At 36.1% G+C, this 19,501-nt stretch overlaps 2 protein-coding genes across 2 annotated transcripts; one reads left to right on the forward strand and one right to left on the reverse strand.

The window, feature by feature from the left end:
• Positions 1–735: 735 nt before the first annotated feature.
• Positions 736–17,792, reverse strand: LOC128217936 (uncharacterized). The gene is made up of 4 exons (XM_052925402.1): positions 17,579–17,792; positions 7,951–8,659; positions 5,442–6,469; positions 736–3,271 (listed from the first exon to the last, which is right to left on the reverse strand). Exons 1-4 carry the CDS (start codon positions 17,579–17,581, stop codon positions 1,253–1,255), a joined length of 3,759 nt encoding a protein of 1,252 aa, XP_052781362.1. The 5' UTR covers positions 17,582–17,792; the 3' UTR covers positions 736–1,252.
• On the forward strand, positions 11,171–13,339 carry LOC128217937 (uncharacterized). Its single transcript, XM_052925403.1, has 3 exons — positions 11,171–12,046; positions 12,368–12,469; positions 12,956–13,339. Exons 1-3 carry the CDS (start codon positions 11,887–11,889, stop codon positions 13,102–13,104), a joined length of 411 nt encoding a protein of 136 aa, XP_052781363.1. The 5' UTR covers positions 11,171–11,886; the 3' UTR covers positions 13,105–13,339.
• Positions 17,793–19,501: the final 1,709 nt, after the last annotated feature.

Genomic DNA, 19,501 nt, shown 5'->3' on the forward strand with positions numbered 1-19,501 from the left:
TTATTGATTGAGCATTACTTGAATAGAAGATATGTCGGACGTAACTTGGCAAATACAATTTAGCATATTTAAGTTTTTGATTCGTTGAAAAAAACAGTAAAGAGATGAAACTGTCAAATATTTCTCTCAAGAATATGTCTCTAAAATCACTTCAAAGGTTCATTACTTTGATTGTATCATATTTATTTGTTGTAATTAAAATAACTTAATGTCCATGATGTTTATACAAATGGACCAGATATGTGACACCTGACAGTGTAAAAACACTGATCTTCCTTTGTTGTGATTATGACCACTTTTTTTTTGGTTGTTTTTGTCAGCATTTTGTTGAAAAGTGATTTTGATATACTATTTGAGTTTCCAGACAAGAACTTCACGGTTAATAAAATCAATCTCATTGTCAGAGATCCGTATTACAAAAACAGGCATATTGAAAGTATATTAAATACATGACATGACAACGAATATATGGCCGAGCATTTGTTTTTGTAATGAGTTAATACGCAAATATTCGAGAAATTCAGCTTTAAGATAACGTGTGGAAATAGCACTACCATGTCCCTAACAAACAGTAAGAAATGTTTATTTTCCATAAACCTATTTAATTACACATACGATTTTTTTTTAATATCAAACATAATTGTTTACATTATTTGCATTTTCAAAAGTGAGGTACTCATATTTGATAAAAGGAAAAAAATAGAATAATAAAATCAAGAACTAGAATAAAAAAGCTGTAAATATTTTTTTTTATTTCATTAATAAAACTCCATATATCAACCAAAATCAAGAAAGACAAGTTCGCATTAATTTATTAAGTGTAAATATTTATTTATCTTAAAAGACAGCACCATTTGAAGATGAATAAAGCAAGTTTTGTGTATAATAATAAAAATATGCTCCATTATATGCAATTCCAAACTATGTACACGTCAGTGATTATAAACATCATGTAAGTACACATTCTAACAGTATCATTAACAATACTACTTTAACATTTATTATTTATTGTATCATGCATTGCACTTAATTCAAAACATGATAACTTATCATACTTTGAATCTTTTTTTATTAATTTTAAAAAGAAAAAAAACTCTGTAAAAATAATAATGCTCTATAGGACACAACAAAAACAAAACAAGAACAACAACAGTAACAATAAAAACAAACAACAACAGCTTGTATTGTAAATCACGGTTAACTTCCGATTTAAACGTTCACATTACCAGCACAATTCTAAACATAAGTTATCTCAATACTGAGGCATGCGTTCAAAGAAGGGTATCTGCGTCAAAGACACTTTATACCCTCTAAGCCATCTTGGCCCAAGAACTATCTTGTCCTTGTTTACATCCTTCCAAACGCCTCCGGGTACATAAATGTCCCGAACCGCCTCATTGCGCTCCACCGCCTCGCAGAAGATGGGTGCCACCAGATATGTGTCTGCCAATACAAACTGGTCGCCAACGGTAAAGGTGGCGTCATCAGCGCGTTTACGCCACCATAGCGGCTCCATTACAGGCTCGCCCGCTAGGATACGACCCTGCATCCCATAAATTGCGTCCATAACTACGGTGGAATGGAAAATCGTTAGATTCCTCGAAATTTCAACGACACCGACGTCGTAGTGCCAGGGTTTGATAGTGTATCTCATGGCCGGAAGGAATGCGGACAGTTGCATCCACCGGATATATAATTCTCTGCTGGGATACCTGGCTATATCATCTTCGTCGTCGTGATCAACATCGAATCCATCGGACATAACGAACGGGTACCCCATTAAACCGAGATTGAGAATATCAGGAATTATATTTTTCAAACACTTTTGGCCATGCGTCTCGACGATTGACGATGGTAATGCAATTAGATGCGAAATATGCTGAGACTGAGAGGTACTCTCTACTATTGAGTTCCCAAGTGTTGAGACCATATCAGAGAACATTTGTTTTAATTGGTTAGGATTCATTTCGTCAATATGAAAAACTGGCTTGTGTGGTATCCAAGATGAAGTCCCGTAGGCGAACCGGAATGTCTTGATGTCATATTTCTCTGCTATGGTTCGTATTTTAGACATGTACCATTCACGTGCAATCGGATTCGAGACGTCAAGCATGACGCCAACGCCATGTTCCCAACGTAGAAGTGCCGGTACTGAGCCACCGAAGTCTTTGACGAAATAATCTTTGTTAAGTCCCTCTTGGAAATTAACAGAACGAAAGCTGAAGAACGGGTACAAATTCAGGGACATGTCACAATTTGTCTGTTTAATAGACGTCGTAAGATTTGTAAGATTTTTGAAATGATGTTGACTGAATGTAAAATCTCCGAAATTTGATTCCCATTTGCCATCCAGTTCCAGAGAACTGCAGTTTAGTTTATTTCTAATAAGCGACGTCGCAACGTTTTGTATGACACTTTCGTTCAGTTGAAAATCATCAGCGTCCCAAACAGTCGACCAATGAGGATATTGCAAGAATGATCTTTCTGGCATTGCCGTAACGGTTGGGAAGTACGTTTTTCGAATGAAACTGTGGGTATCCCTTATGTTTACCCCATTACAGACAGTGTATTTAAAAGTCTTGAGATACATGTCGTCATGGTGATAAAAATCACCGGTATCTTTACCAATAATACAAAACGCACCGACCCGTCTCCGGTTCCAGCTAATTTCCAAGGGGTAGTTGGAATCAACTACCACTGCTTCGCCGTTTGAAGAAATCCAATAATATTCGATGGCTGAAGTGAACGTTCCGCTTCCATGATGTTTGGCTCTGTTTACGGTGAACCTAAAGCCGTCATGTCGTATCGGCCACTGACTTTCGCTCCGATTTCCAGGCCCGTACCAGTAACCACTTCCGATGTTGTAACAATCAAACGGCGCTGTTCCGTGCTGCATATTCCACGTTACGTTATAGCACTGTGTATTGTTCACTACAAAGTGACTTATATCCAATCTTCCATGTTCTCGCCACTTTAAACACGTTTTGTCCAAAATCTGCGCGTAATCTGGATAACAATGCGTAGGATTTTTCCACGAAGGTATGTCAAGCCCTAATGCCCCAGAAAATGTATCGAGCCCGGCGGAATCGCCCAATGTTAGTACCCGCTTCTTTCCGTCGAAGAAGACCTTCTGTGCAGATTGGACGTACTCGTGGTGTTCACTGTGGAAATGGAGACCAACGACGACGAAAGTAAGCGTCAGCAAGAACAGGAAAAGGACCAACAAGTGCAGTTTATACTTCTCTACCAACCGCTTCCGTTCGGACCACATCTGCAATAAAGGACATGTGCTATAAGTTAAATAGACTTACAGGTAACACGTTTTAAGGGTGAAATGGTTCCTAGTGGTTAAATGTTTTCAAACCATATGTTTAAGGTTATTTGGTTCTACTGGTAGCATGTTTAAAATGCGCAATGTTTACTTGTAGCAGATTTTAAACGTGAAATAGTCCTACTTGTATTCTCTTATTTTAAAGTAAAATGGTCCTACTTGTTTTAGAGTGAAATTATTTTACTTGCAACATGATTTTTAAACTGAAATTGTTTCTATTTTTGCAGCATGTTTTTAAAATTAAAAATGTTTAACTTGAAGCATGTTTGAAAACTAAAATGGTCCTATTTAAAGCATGTTTTTAAAAAGTGAAACAGTCCTACGTGTAGCAAATTTTTAAAAGTGAAATTGTTTTACTTGAAGCATGACTTTGAAAGTGAAAAGGTCATACTTATAGCAGGGTTTTATTAGTGTAATGTACCTACTTGTAGCATGGTCATACTTAAAGCATTTTTGCTTAAGTGAAATGCACTTATTCCATTGTCGTACTTTCAACAACTTTTACAAGCGTTATGGTCCTACCTGTAGCAGAGTCTTACTTGTTACATGTTTTTGAAAGTGAAATGGTACAATTTGTAACATGTTTTACAAGTGCAATGGTCCTACTTGCAGCATGTATTAAAAATGAAATGGTCCTACTTGCAGCATATTTTAAAAGTGAAATGGTCCTACTTGCAGCATGTATTAAAAATGAAATGGTCCTACTTGCAGCATGTTTTAAAAGTGAAATGGTCCTACTTGCAGCATGTATTAAAAATGAAATGGTCCTACTTGCAGCATATTTTAAAAGTGAAATGGTCCTACTTGCAGCATGTATTAAAAATGAAATGGTCCTACTTGCAGCATGTTTTAAAAATGAAATGGTCCTACTTGTAGCATATTTTAAAAATGAAATGGTCCTACTTGCAGCATGTTTTAAAAATGAAATGGTCCTACTTGCAGCATGTTTTAAAAATGAAATGGTCCTACTTGTAGCATATTTTTAAAGTGAAATGGTCCTACTTGTAGCACGTCTTAAAAAGGTAATGGTCCTACTTGTAGCACGTCTTAAAAGTGAAATAGTCCTACTTGTAGCATATTTTAAAAGTGAAATGGTCCTACTTGCAGCATGTTTTAAAAATGAAATGGTCCTACTTGTAGCACGTCTTAAAAAGGTAATGGTCCTACTTGTAGCACGTCTTAAAAGTGAAATAGTCCTACTTGTAGCATATTTTAAAAATGAAATGGTCCTACTTGTAGCATATTTTAAAAGTGAAATGGTCCTACTTGTAGCATGTTTTTGAAAGTGAAATGTTACAACTTGTTGCATGTTTTTCAAAGTGAATGGTCCTACTTGTAACATGTTGGTCCTACTTGTAGCATGTTTTGAAAAATGAAATAGCCCTACTTGTAACATATTTTAAAAGTGGTCATACTTTAAACATGTTTTAAAAAGTAAAATGATCTTGCTAATATGTTTTTCTTCATATGAATGACATTACTTGAAGAATTGTATTAACGCTGACAGTGTCCTATAATTAAAATGTTCAAAATAATAAATTGATTCTTAAGTTGTAACTGTCTTACTGCATAACCTTAAAAATGAAATTGTCCGTCTGTTTAATTTGCAATTTTTAAAGGGGTACTGCATTTTACTTACGTTAAGTCTTGATAGCGGATATATGTGATACGCTTGATCGCTGAAAAGTTTCGCTGTAAAGTCGTTTGCTAATATTCGATGTGTTTATTACGAAATGTAGCTTACTTATTTGCTAAAACGATTGCCAGATGATATTATAAATTGCTGTGGTTCTTTTTTCGTTTTAAATGCATACTTACTTTTGTTTTTTATTAAAGTGTGCATTAACCGCTAATTTCTTTTGTCATATTCATACCGATTCAGCATGTTACTCTATATCGTTATTAAGTTTGTTGGCCTAACGTTAGTCAGTAAAATTGACGTTTTAATAGTATGCTAATTTACAAGTTTGAATCGTGCTATTTAAGTTTTATGAACAATCACCTATATGTGCTTAATTTAAATACACATTATGTTCTATTTTTCTGGTATGTTCTGAAATATTCTTTGCTTTTATGTATCTTTTTTTAAATATCAGCAAATAAAACATACATGTTTGAGGTTATTCTTTCCGAAGCATCTCCAATGACGAACACCATATTGCTTGCGTAACTCCTGCATAGCCGCAGTTCCATGTTGATCTACAAAAAGTGCAATGGAGTCTTTCCGCACTTTAAACTGATGTCCAGCAACTGAATCCTCAGACACGACTGACTCATTATCACTCGGTCGTTGTTTCAGAATAGACTTCGGTGGTGTGTCGGATGATCCCCGTCGGGTTCCAAAGCTCGCCGGCAATGATACAGACGATATCTTTTGTGTCGGATTGACCATGGTATGCTGAATAATCGCCGGTTGATCATAAACGGGCACCCGAATTGGCGCCGGCGACAGACGTCTGACGGGGCGATCCGCGGCTTCTTGATAAGTCGGCGGCGGGCTATGGCTGTCAAGATGTACGCCTTTTAGGGAGTCTTCATCGTCTGCCACGTACGCGCGGTTGTCTATGCCGCTGGCGTATCCTTCTTCAACGTCGCTGATGCTTAATTCGCTGGTTGTCCTTTCAATAGCTCCAGGGCTGTCTCCATCCTCTGTACCTAGTCCCTCGTCTTTGTCTGACGTAATTTGCTTTAACGACACTCTCTTTGGTCTGGTACCATTCTCATAGGTTATCACATTATTATTTGTATTTTCGTCTGAATAATATTCAGGCTCTTCGCAGACGCTTTGTCGTATTTCATCATTAAGAGGATATCTACTACCGTTAATGAGCGTCGTAGTGTCAAAGGAAACCTTTCGTGTTCTCGGCGTATCTTGCACTGCTATGAATTCCGCTGATCGTGTACGCTGCAACCGTGCATCCGACGAAATCTTCCGACGAGGTCCGGTGGTTCGCATTTCCAGCGACGCCGACGAGGGCGATAGCCGGGCATCCGAGGAAAACTTACGCGACTTTTGTTCAATAAGGCGCTGCACAGGAGAGGACGGACTCGGCGAAAGCCGCCGCCGCTGTTGTTCCGGGCTCCTCTCATAGTGTCGCCGGTAATCTTCAGAGTGCGCGCGTTTCACAGGAACCTCGTCTGAATGCAGATAAAATAGCTTTACTTTAATGTTACGCAACAGTGCCATAAAATTCATATTAAATATTGAAAGCTACACATGAAAAAAGCTATTGATCCAATACAGTACTACTGTTTGGGGTCGTGCGTTCGAGCCCAACCAGCTAGCCGAAGCAGTTATCCAGTCCGTTTCATTTGGAATAGCATTCATGTATTTCATACCATACATTTACCACTGGCAAGATAATCGGTTTAATAAAGTGTTCATGAAAAGGCATGAAGCGTAAATTCTTCTAAAAACTTGTAAATATTGTTCAATCAGTCATAATTGACACCGTTTTTGTTTAGAATTGTTCCAAATATTTAATGTATAGTTTGATATAAGATATTAAAAGACAGCCATATAGTCGTTATCATCAACGTCAACTCTTATTTCAATTCAATTCATTTTAATTTAAATCAATGTATTTATTTCCCCTATATAAAAAAGGTTGAACCATTAATTGTCAATGTTTTGAATATGTTTGTACAACTATCAAGTTGTTTTATGCTGTTTTTGTTTTTCGTAACATGTTAATTACAAAAACAACAATTAGACTGAAGTTGCCTGTATATCTTTCTGTGTTTATAGCAATTAAACTCTCATAAAACTACTTTCTGGAAAACAAGAAAACTTTAATTGAAATGAATCACGAAAAGAGTACAACAATAATATTAACAAAAACCATTCTCTTGCTATTAGATGTGCAACTTTTGCGAACTGTAGCCTAATTAAGAAATTATGCATGTGCATAATCTAACCTCGTAGCATGACATGAACGAGTTTGTATAAACCATTTAAATTAGAATATAAATGTCGATCTTTAGTTATGAAACGATACTTTGAAAGAAAACAATATACAAACGGAAAAGAAAGAAAGAAATAGGTTTTGGGAGGTGCTGAAAACAAAAGACAGGGGAGAAAGCACGAAGAAAAGGAGAAAGAAAAGAGAGAAAGAAAAAAAGAAAAAAGAGCAAGAAAAGGAAAAGAAAGAAAAGAAGGAAAGAAACAAAGTAAATACAGATTTTCAGGCACGATAAGGAAACGTAAATGTTAAGTAGGGGCTGTTGAAGAAAATAAAAAAAATAAAAAAACATACTACAGTTAGTTTTTTTTCAAATGCTTGAGGCTCATATTTGAACTTGAATCAGCAGTTATCTGTGACGTCATCTGCGAAAGCGGCTAAATAAATAGGTAACAGTGGCGTGTTTGTGTTTGCAAAATGCCTTGCCCCGTAAGCAAGCGGTCTGTTTTACTTTGTTTTTTGTTTTAAAATTATCTCTAATTCACATTTTAAAAATTGTTGAAAGTCATTTCATTATCCATTCGCTGAACAATTGGTTTTTAATGATGATGTAAATACCTCAACATGACTCATTTTCGCAGAAGATATCACAATATTGCAATGAAAAACAATGTTTCCGTTAACAAATAGGAAATAATTGACATAAAAGCATAATACCTTGCCGACGATCACATCCCTCGCTCGGTTCCTCAGCTATAAAGGTTTTCCGCCGGCGGCGGTCGGGGCTCGCACCTTCCTCCGGCCCGTCGGGGGAAATGAGGAAGCCGATGCTGTCATGGAGGACCCTTTCCTTGTGTCTATCCGTATTAATCTTCAGGTTTTTAGGATTGGCAAGGCGTCTTGGTTTTGTTTCATCGTAGATTATATCTGTTGGTAGGTCTTTATCTATTTGGTGTTTTTGATGTGTGACTGTTTGATTGTTTTCTAACCTGAGTCTCTTTTCTGTATCTGCAGTATGTTCAGCCTCGTGTGGTTGTGGTAAATTTTCATCTTCTTCGATAAATACTTCATCGTTTGTGTCTGCTATTTTGGTTAAAGCTTCAATATGTTGGTTACTATCGTCGTCTTGATCATATGAATTTGGCATATTGTTGATTAATGTTTTTAACGCCAGACTTTCTGAGTTTTCATCAATGGGTGTATCTGGTGTTATTTGAATTTCGGGACAAGTTGTTGGACCGTTCGAATTTTGTCGGTTTTCACCGGATATATGATCGGGCATTTCCGTCCCGTTATGCTGTTCATCTCCGTAAATGTCCGGACGAACTTGGGCCATGATCGTGCGTTTCCGTCGTCTTCCGGGAGGGGATTGTTGGGGAAAAATCTCCTCAGATGTTACGAATTCAGCTGTTGCCTCGGACGCTGACTGAAATAACATATAAATACATGTGAGCAAGGCTATACTAGTGTAAATAAATGCTTAATTATACAACTTATCCCACAATTTTTATTCTGATATTTCCATCAATTTATCGAAAATATAATCTCATTGGTACTTTAATAATATTGGGATATGTCGTGACATGATGTAAGTGTATTCTACCGGCTGTAAACAATAAGTTTGTACCGAGCTAGATTCCGCTTCAGCTAAGCACTTTCACTTATGTTTTTGTGACGTATATGCAGTGTGTGTGTACCATGTGATAAATTGCGTCATTAATGCTACATCGGAAGGCAATATTTTGCTTCGAATAGAAACAACTTCACTTTTTCTTTACCGTTTTAAATGAAACTTAGCACAGTCTACGCCGCCTATGGAGCCCCGTCTTCGATCTTTTGCCAGAGTTTGATTGAGAGTTTAGTTTCATAAAACACTTCGACAAACCTTTTCAGTAGTGGCCTTATCAAACTTACGTAATAAAACGAAGGCGGGGCTTTTAAGCGGCATAGACTGCACTTTGTTTCATTTAAAATGGTGTAGTATAAGAAAAGTTATTTTTGATTTAAGTCTTTATTTTAAGCAGAATGTTGCGTTCCGACGTAGCATTTATGACGTAATTTATCACGTGGTATACACACACTGATATGGTGACGTCAATTCAGCAACAAACAGTAACATGGCTGCCGCAATGACAGTTTTATAAACATGAATTATCCGTGATAAATGTGTTCTTCTACGAGTTTAGTTTGGTATTTGGCATTTGTTTAGCATATTTAAAGGCGATTTGTAGCCGTTTGATTAGCGATACGATGTATACAAAGATGACCTTTATTTTGTGTAGTGAGTTGAGTATAAGTATCTTCCATGGCCGAGAGTGTAAGATAGGTTTATCCCGACCAGAGCGTAGGGTGTTTTGCGGAAACGAGGTTTACCGAGTTTCCGCTAAACACCCTGCGCGAGGGTTTGGATGAACCTATCTTACACAATGGAAGATACCTTTTCTCCCACATCAGTTAAACAAAATTAAGTACAAATGTACTTTTTACTGAAACTCTTTTGTGCGTTGTGAAAATAAATGCGTATGGATATGTGATAATTCGTGGTTGTTATGGATATGCGCGCAGTGATTCAGATTATTATAATTGTAAAATCGGTCTTTAAATAGTTCTGAGGAGAGTGAACCATTATTTCTTAAAAGGTGTGTGAAAACTGTCATTTGAAGCGGGAAATAATTAATTAGCATTCTAAATATTGCCACAAGACAAGGTTTCTGTTATCTGTTGTCATGGATATGCGCGCAGTGATTCAGAGTATGTTAATAGTCAAATCGGTCTTTAAATAGTTCTAAGGAGAGTGAAGCATTATTTTTTGAAAGGTGCGTGAAAACTGTTTTATGGTGACATTTGAAGCGAGAAAGACCTATTTGACTATTAACATACTCTGAATCACTGCGCGCATATCCATGACAACCACGAATTATCGCATATCCATGTATACGCAATTAATTTCACTAAGCACAAAAGAGTTCCGGCAAAAAATACATTTTTACTTAATTTTGTTTAACTGAGGTGGGAGAAAAAGCATCTACCATAGCCGCTCGTGTAAGATAGGTTCATCCTTACCATCGCGCAGGGTGTTTCGCGGAAACTCGGTAAACCTCGTGTCTGCAAAACACCCTACGCTCTGGTCGGAATGAACATATCTTACACTCTCGGCCATGGAAGATACTTATAATCAGGGGTGGGAGGAAAAGTTTATCCGCATGATGACAGTTGGATCATCCTCGAATTATTCTGTGTTTGATGGTAGCAGGAGAATATAGTTATCAAGAAAAAATGTCAGACTCATCGTTTACTTTTGAATCGAGAAAAACATGCCTGTATTTTATTAATGTAATAAATTGCTACCTTTTGCCAAAAAAATAATTTTGAATTTTTTTTTTTAACAAGTGTAAAAAGTGAACTAGTATGGTATATTTAATAGAATAAGATGATCACATTTTGAGTCACGGAACTTACAAACGACCCGTACAATTGACTTGTTCAATGAACAATAAGCCATTATTCATTTTAATCAGGTGAATCGGTTGATTTAAATCAGAGGTAGGGTCAGTAGTAAAAAATCTCAAACACGAAGCTGGTGAAAGCGTTATTAACGTGTATTACCCTAATAATCGGGCCAGTGCGACCAGGCCAGTGCGAGACTCCAGCCCAGTGCGACACTCCAGGCCAGTGGGGTTACAACAGGTCAGTGCGACACTCCAGACTAGTGCGACACTCCAGACCAGTGCGACACTCCAGGCCAGTCTGGCATACCAGGCCAGTGCGACACTCCAGACCAGTGTACTTTGGTATGTTCAAACTGATAAAATTAAACCATTAGATTCATTGTTCAAGCATATCTTAACCCAAACCGGATGTTTATTACGTCATTGCCTTATACACCATAACAGGACTGTGTCACGCACGTGTACCATACCTATACTTAAGCTCTTCCTTAGTAAACCGCCAAGATACTGAGTGTTTGAGTGTAAATACTCGTAAATGAGAAAACGTTTGAATTTGGTAAACAATCGCAGTTTAATGGGGGACATGGTGGGATTATGTTTCGTTTCAATACTTTCAATTTGTTTTATTTAAATCAGTGGCTACTATTCAAAGTTTGTTTCCATTATTTTAGTTTTAAAATAACTCAATAACTTAACGCTCTGGGCTATTCTTAAGTACGTTATTTGATACTATTGGAAAATGAAGAAATAACATTTCGCAACAGGTAATCTTGGTTAAGTCTACGAAGAGAACTAGATCACTTGCAACGGGTTTTATCGATCCGGGCACACACTTAATATCGTATTGGAATCTAGTTAGACGCATTGATTTAAACAGTTGGAAATTACACAAGAAACTTTGACATCACCTGAGTAAGAAAAAGGTGACATTACCTGAATTTAATAAAAAGTGAATCAAGAAAGAGTACTTGTTATACTGAAAACGGATATGTTGAGATTTGTCAAGATTATACGTAGCAATTCTTTCAAAGTGGTGATATCAAAATCCTCTTAAGATTTGTATATGTTTATGGAATGGTTGGAATTATGAAAAGCTCTTAAGCTAAATCTTGAAAGGACCTACGTTATGTTACCTCAAGCCTAACATGAAACGTGTGACGTGCGGAAACATACTTTGTGAAATGAAATAATCATCCGATCTGAGATGGTGATAGCATGTTGTTTAAAGCGAGATGGACACACATTAAAAAGTTTAAAGGAACACTGTCATGCCAGCCAAGAACAAAGTAGGAATGTAAATGTTCAGACAATCTCTGTGGTGCTTAAGGACTATTCGAATGACCCTGTTTCGAAAGGAAACTCAGGTACGTGCTACTTTTGGTTTAAAAATAATTAAAATTTATCGTTGTTGTGATGTCATTCTTAGATGTAATTGGTGATCAAATGTTGTTATATAATATTTTCATGTAAAAAATAATTAAAATAGAATAGCCGTGGTTTGAAACGTGACATGTTTTCATGACAACAATAGTGATCATAGATTTTATTCCATTAATGTCACTGTGGTTTTTAAGATAATTCATGAGGCCGTCATAAAAGGTTGCCTGATAAAATGTTATGCGCTTGAATAGGCTCCAGTGTTTTAAATTTCTGAAAATTGATATTGTTTCTTTCTTCTTTAACAGCCGTTGATGACTCTTCGGAGCCGGAACTGGCGTTCTGGTGCCGTGCCGGCTGTGTTAGCACCGTTTGTGTGTCCGCCCTCATCTTTCTCGCACTTCCGGCAGGTAAGACTGCACATTTGTCTTTCCTCTAGTTAACGACCGGAATCTTCTGGTTCAGCCATACAACTGTGCTGGTGTTGCCGTGCCGGCGTGTTACTATCCATTGTACGTCCATGCTTAACATCCACGTCTTACTCATGGATGGCAATAACGACTGCCATAAGGTCGCTTAATTGTCAGGGGCGTAGCCAACCCTCTATTCATCTGGTGTATTCTGTGCCTTCTAATGTGCTTTATGTAATACTGGAAAATGTACAGTTTTAGGATCATGAAGTCAAGTACGCATACTGCAACTGTGCTGTTTTTTTTATTTTGTCAAAATCATGTGGATTCAGCCGTGTACTCGCATACAGGCAGCTACGCGCCTAATTGTGTCGCCAATTTATAATAGATGCATTATGTTATGATAGATAACTATGCTAGGTATGGCCATTGATTAAATATGTTTTTTGATATCGTATTGAAACCCATCATCATCCTCTATTCCAGGAATCCTCCTGTGTGTCTATGCATCGAATAACGCCGACAACGAACTATTGACCGTCGGCATCATTATATCCTGTCTTCCGATATTGACGCTCCCGCTTATTGTGCTGGTCTTGTTCAACCGCCGATGTATCCGTAGTTCGCGGTCCTGACGAAGTATACATAATCGCCATTAACATTCCAGTCAGAAATTTTGAAACCGTTCAATGTCTTTGTGTGTGATTTAGTTTATACCTTATATAAAGTGATGTACGTATTTCTTTGATGCTTAGTCAATGTTCTAAAAAGGTGCAATGTTGTTGTTTTTTACAAACTTGATGTAAAGCTATCATCTTTTATGAATTAACTGTGATATTTATTTGAATACACGTTATGTATAAAGGCAATAAAAATACAAAAAAAAAATGTTATTTTTTAAGGATCCAAATATTGAACCACATGATACTTTCAGCCATGTGTTTGAGAGTGGTTTCTTTCTGATTGACGTCCCATTCACTCCAATATCTGAACGATAACATGCAGATGAAACAGAGAAACAAAGAAGTACAATGGGCGTAACCGTTCTTATCTAGTTAAACATTTATTATGTTATCTAGTTAACCATTTATTATGTTATCTAGTTAACCATTTATTATGTTATCTAGTTAAATATTTATTATGTTATCTAGTTAACCATTTATTATGTTATCTAGTTAAACATTTATTATGTTACTTATTAAGTGGAATCCACAAACCATAACTAGAAAACTTGTCAGTGTTGTTAAGCATGAAATGGTAAGAGCCTGCTATAGTCTTATAAAGTAAAGTGTATGTTTATTATAGTGTCACCCTCTTAGTAAAGTGTCTGCCCGTTGGGCTTATGAAACACCTACATTTGTGAACATCTTTACCTCGATTCCTATTCCAAATGCCAGGCGCCTGGCAGGAAGGCAATCGGTACCCCTCGATTAAACAAGCTGCTGGGTCGGCAACCGACCATGTCAGAACAAGCCCCGTGTGGAACCTTAGACCTCTCGCTCCGTAGGCGGACGCCTTAACCACTAGGTCACGGAGACGGTATATATATTTACACCTCAACTTCCATTTTATTAATGAACGGCTTTTTGGCAATAGCCAATATTCCGATGAAAGCAAAATCTTCGGAGTTGACCTCGAATTATTGCGTATCAACATAAATTGAAAATTAATTATATGTTATTCTTTTAGTCGGCAGGCCACGAACAATTTAATAAGCATTTTATGACTTTTTAAAGGTATCGTTGTCATTAGCGTTTCAATTTAACGTTAAACAGTATTTTGTAGGGATTTATTTTTTTGCGCGTTATTGTGACGTATAATGATAAACTGTTTTCGGTTACGGTCGAGTACTCCTAGTATACAGAATGGATGAAAAAGAATTATTTCAATGTTTTTTTTAAATGAAATTTTGTATTTTTTATCAATTCTGGAAAGAAATAATAATAACTTATGTGTAAATGTAGGCAATTAATTGCGCGATTTTTGTCATTATCGTGTATATGAACGCAGTTGGTCTGGTTTAAGAACGTGTGGAGTCTCCACCGACTTTAACCGGGTTGGTTAAACAACTTTAACAAGTCATAAAATCATAGTCCGATAATGACATCAATCACGCCATTCATTGCTTAATTGATATTTGTCTTACCGAAAAAATAGCGAATATTAATTAGATAGCTAGATAATTATCGCAAAAATGAAATGGATAAAACGAAACAATTAGCGAACAATAGCAGATTATGTAACAGCTTTTATATGCCACCATACATTATATATCCTCCGTGCAGATAAATGACAACGTAACGCACGTACATTGACGCTATATTCTTAGCGTCGTCCGTCACAGCATGATACAAAACAGTAACGTCCCCCGCAACCCTTACTTAAGCGTTCGTATATAATCTCAATAATTCGGGCTGTGTGTGCCGTTTGTAATATATATTTCATTTCCGCACAAATCGCTATGTCGCGAAGGTGATAATATTAAGGATAAAATAATTGTCACATGACGTTTTTGTTCTTATTGTTTTTATATGGATTTATTATTGCCGATTTGTCATCATTCCGACTGTATGTTCCTTATTAATACTCAGTGACATGTTCATCCTAATCCCCTCGCATTTTGTCAAAACTGGGGGCTTGTCCAGGATTTGGTGCTAGATTGAGCGCATCTTGGGGACAACTAATGAAGTCAGTCACCCCCCCCCCCCCCCAAGACCAGAACAAATGTATACATTGAATGAGATAAGTTGGGTTTAGCGGTCCTCAACCAAAAAATGTTTGTCTAGTTTTAGTATGAAATTTTGCATTCAGGTTTGTTATATGTATATATACGCGACCCTGAATCCGCTAGTGAAATAATGAACCCACGATTTGAAATATTGTACCATGTAGGAAAGCGTTTTCTAAGTTTTCGCCATTCATTTGGAGGTAAAAAGCAAAATGCCACGTGTTACCCAGTTCTTTCATTCAGGCGCAGGGTTTTTCGCGATGTTTGTCTTTCACAAATAAGGTGTCTTCTCTATCCCGCATTTTACGTCCGATCCTGCAGGTTACTCGCTAGTGTAACCTATTTCCATCCGATTTCAGGAAACAAAACAGAAAAGGGACTTGATAAATGGAAACAAGCATGACTCTGTATGGAAAGTTAAATGAATAAAATATGATCGTTCGTCCTCAAAAACAAGGCCACAATCTCGCGCAACATCGTGCTAACAGCAGTAACCTAGCATTAATCACTTGCTTCATAGTCGTTATAAAGAAAATAATTTTTAAACTAAAGTGTGATCATAATGACAAAGACTCACGCTGACCGCTTTACTAATTTTGCAGACCTCATTCTACAGAGCGGATATTACTACGTAGTTAGAATGTTTTGATATAGTTTGAGAGATGTCTTCTATTATTCATATTGTAAGGTCCGTAAACATGCGAACATTTTATTAATTATTGTGTCATATGTCTGACTTCTTATGACTTGTGAATAAAACGTATGGTAATAAAATTCACGAACTTATTTATTTTCCTGACAAAAAATGTGGTAAAACATGTCCAGTACGCATCAGAGTAGTAAATATAGAAATAACACGTCCACACTGCCTGACACAGTAATTATTGGTCATCATGATATCTTGTCCAATGAGAAAGCCGTATTTTTTCAAGTTTTCCCTCATATTCATTTCAGTAAACCAGCTGATTGTATAGATTTTTAATCAGATGAAGCGGTAGATATAAACAGTGGATGGTTCATTGAGTGGGTAGTTTACAAACTATAATGTAGACCACTAAAACGTGAAGATTGTCATTATGTGCTTACACAAAATAAATAGTTATGCATCACCATTATTTTTTGAAAGTACATGGAAACAATCTTTAACCATTACTGAAGGGTTGCTTTTATTTCCTGCCTGCTTCTTATGTTGATAGACATACACTGAATAAAGCATGCTATGTTCAACTGTTTCATCCCATTAGTGTTCGAATTCATGATTTGTTCAATGGGATTGCAGTCATTTTCAAATGTGTGTTACACTTAATTCGTTAAATCAGCAGTAAGCCAATGTATATATTATTCATTAGGTGTGAATGGTAAATTTAAAACCGAGGAAGGGTCAGTAGGCAAAATTTAACCTCAAACACTGAGCTGGTTAAAGAGCTGATAGTATATCTGCATTAACCTTTTGAACTGGTATATCGTCTGCGAAGCTCTATGGCAATTTGTTATGCTAATTACATACTAATAAGTAATAACCCTAAACTATAACCAACATTATTTATTTAGCCTGTTGTGTGGAAATATTACACGTATGTCACAAAAAGGTACGCTTTCGTAAGATTGTCCAGTTTGACGCATGTCAGGTTTTAATTGCATCCAAATTCAAGGGAAAAATCGCCCAACGCAAAGACATTTAATATCTTATTTTCCAAGCGCACTTGAATTATGTAATTTTGCATATATACTAATAACGTACATATTTAGCAATGGTTTCTATTTTCTATTAAGACAAATTTAATACTTTTTCAACTCATACGAAAACATGTCACACGCAAATTAAAATAATGTACTTTTTAATTCGTGTCCTCGCCCAACGTATGTTCATATTTTCGAATTGTACATAATAACTTATAACTATAAAGCATATACTAGCCGACAATGAAATCGCCTATCGGCCATCAATAAGTTTCACACTTAAAGAATAACAATTTAACATCTTAAAAAACGACGTCATAACTAAGGGTTAGCATATATTTAACTTATTACATTATATTATTAAAGAATTATACAACTAAAAACTATACCACAAAGTTCCCGCCTCGGTAAGAGAAAATCCATAATTGATACAAATGAAATCGCACATAAGTAAAACGCTTATTCTCCAAGAACTGCTGTTTTAAATGACATCATAATTGATTTCCCCGCCTGCATGATATTATCTATGTCAGTTAGACGCTTCGCACGCTTTTGTCCTTCTTAATCATTCAGATCTTACACGATATGTTTTAACTATTACTAAGCGTGCACGATAATGCAATGCACAACACCCTTTATATACTTAATCGAAATCTTTACTTAAACTTCTGACGTTTTGAGTTTATTAAAAGCATACATACCATTTCATAATGAAACTTCACGTAGATTGGAATGGAATGATTCCTTCACTAAACTTTTTCTTGACGGCTTTCCTCTTTCACGAATTTATCCTCTCGCAAAAAAACCTGAATATTCTAGTTTTGACATCTAATACGGGAAGCAAAAATGATAAATAACGCACTCGTCTAACTTACGTATACATTCACTGCACACGTTGAACGTAATGAAATCATTCTAACGTTAAGCTACGCTGTCTCTGTTACGCTTGAAGTAATATGACAGTCTCTCAGCTGAACTCTTACATTATTCAGACGTTAAACAACAGTTTATATCTGCATAAAATGTATTTCCCAACACGCTTACGAATCACGCGTAACTTGAACGGGCTTCGACTTGAACGTTTTTCAAAGTTTACGCTTTGATTTTCGTTCACCGGAATCAGACGGGTACAATTAGCAGACACGTTCAAATACACGCTGACAAGTTGTTCATCAATGTATCATAATTGTATAAGTAATGTCTTAACTATCGCATGTACAAAATTGACCGCAGGCTGGCTTGAAAAAATAACGTAAACGAACTAACGTTGTCATCTTTATTACCGCCGTCAACAAGTTATTTACGTGGACGCTTCAATATAAACGTTTTACGTGTGAAACTTCAAATGAAAGGTTAACAATAATACGACGACAGGTCAATGTCGTTGTGCCTTTCTGCTAATTGAACTGTATATGTCAACTGAATATTGTTTGTGACAGTCATTTGAGCTGCGCTTGCAACTGCGCTTGCAACCGAAGAGTTCATCATCATCACCATCATCATCATCATCACCATCAACATCAGTAGCAGTAGCAGTAGCAGTAGTAGTAGTAGTAGTAGTAGTAGTAGTAGTAGTAGTAGTAGTAGTAGTAGTAGTTGTCTATGGAGTCTTCAAATTTCAACAGAAAAGCACATTTATTCAATTACATCGAATCATTCTTATTCCATTCGTTATACAAAATAAATGTGAGTAATTGTACAATTTTGCATACGGTTATAAAATTCAGCAAATTTCATCATTATAACTGAACTAGATATTAAACAGCAATAAAATGAAGATTTGCAGTTTTGCCACTTAAGTCTGAACTCAGACTTGAGATTGTTCGTTATTTTTGCCCCTGAGCTGATTAGGTTCGCTAATATATTACTATTTTTTGGACATTATCAGCATTATTTTAAATGTATTGATTTAATGAATAATGCAACTTCACGCAATTCTAAGGGCGACAACAAATGGAGGAAAGAGACACATTAGGGGGATACGAGTTGCCTTACACTGAGTTACTTCTGAAATAAAGAATACATGTGGTATTGCAACGTCATTCAGAGCCTAAATGTGTAAGAGTAAACATATCGGTTTTGTCAATGCAATCTTATGAAGCCTTTCATACTTTAATAGGAGTACAAACATTTTATTTATTGAATATGCATGCAGTTTGTTAATATATGATTTATGTTACAGGCATTCTTAATTAATTTAAAGCAAACTTTTTTTCCATACATATATAGCATACAGGTATTCATAATTGTAAGATGCAAGATTCAAGATTTAAACATATTTATAACATATATCATACAGTTCATATATATATATATATATATATATATATATATATATATATATATATATATATTTAAAAAGAAGTATTGTTCCCATACAAAAAACAGTATTATGAATTTTACATGTATCCACTACAAGTTGCATTTATTAAGAAACTTTATCGACAATAAAACAAATTTAAAAGGTTAAATCATAGCATTTTCCAAATTGTTTAGTCCCAGATGGATGTTAAAGCTGCACTCTCACAGATTGGCCGTTGTGACAACCTTTTTATCAATACTGTTTTGTCTTTGAATGGGGCAATTTCTGCGTAAATGTTTGGAAAGCAGTGCTAAAGATTGCT

The sequence above is a fragment of the Mya arenaria genome, chromosome 14 (assembly GCF_026914265.1).
Source record: "Mya arenaria isolate MELC-2E11 chromosome 14, ASM2691426v1".
Lineage (NCBI taxonomy): Eukaryota > Metazoa > Mollusca > Bivalvia > Myida > Myidae > Mya > Mya arenaria.

What these genes read in the sequence shown, in the direction of transcription:
- LOC128217937 (XM_052925403.1), top strand. Translation starts at nt 11,887, where the DNA reads ATGGTGATAGCATGTTGTTTAAAGCGAGATGGACACACATTAAAAAGT. An exon ending in TGTTTCGAAAGGAAACTCAG is followed by an intron (nt 12,047 to 12,367) that starts GTACGTGCTACT and finishes CTTCTTTAACAG; the next exon opens with CCGTTGATGACTCTTCGGAG. An exon ending in CTTTCTCGCACTTCCGGCAG is followed by an intron (nt 12,470 to 12,955) that starts GTAAGACTGCAC and finishes CCTCTATTCCAG; the next exon opens with GAATCCTCCTGTGTGTCTAT.
- LOC128217936 (XM_052925402.1), bottom strand. An exon ending in GGGATGTGATCGTCGGCAAG is followed by an intron (nt 6,470 to 7,950) that starts GTATTATGCTTT and finishes ATCTGCATTCAG; the next exon opens with ACGAGGTTCCTGTGAAACGC. An exon ending in GAAAGAATAACCTCAAACAT is followed by an intron (nt 3,272 to 5,441) that starts GTATGTTTTATT and finishes CCTTTATTGCAG; the next exon opens with ATGTGGTCCGAACGGAAGCG.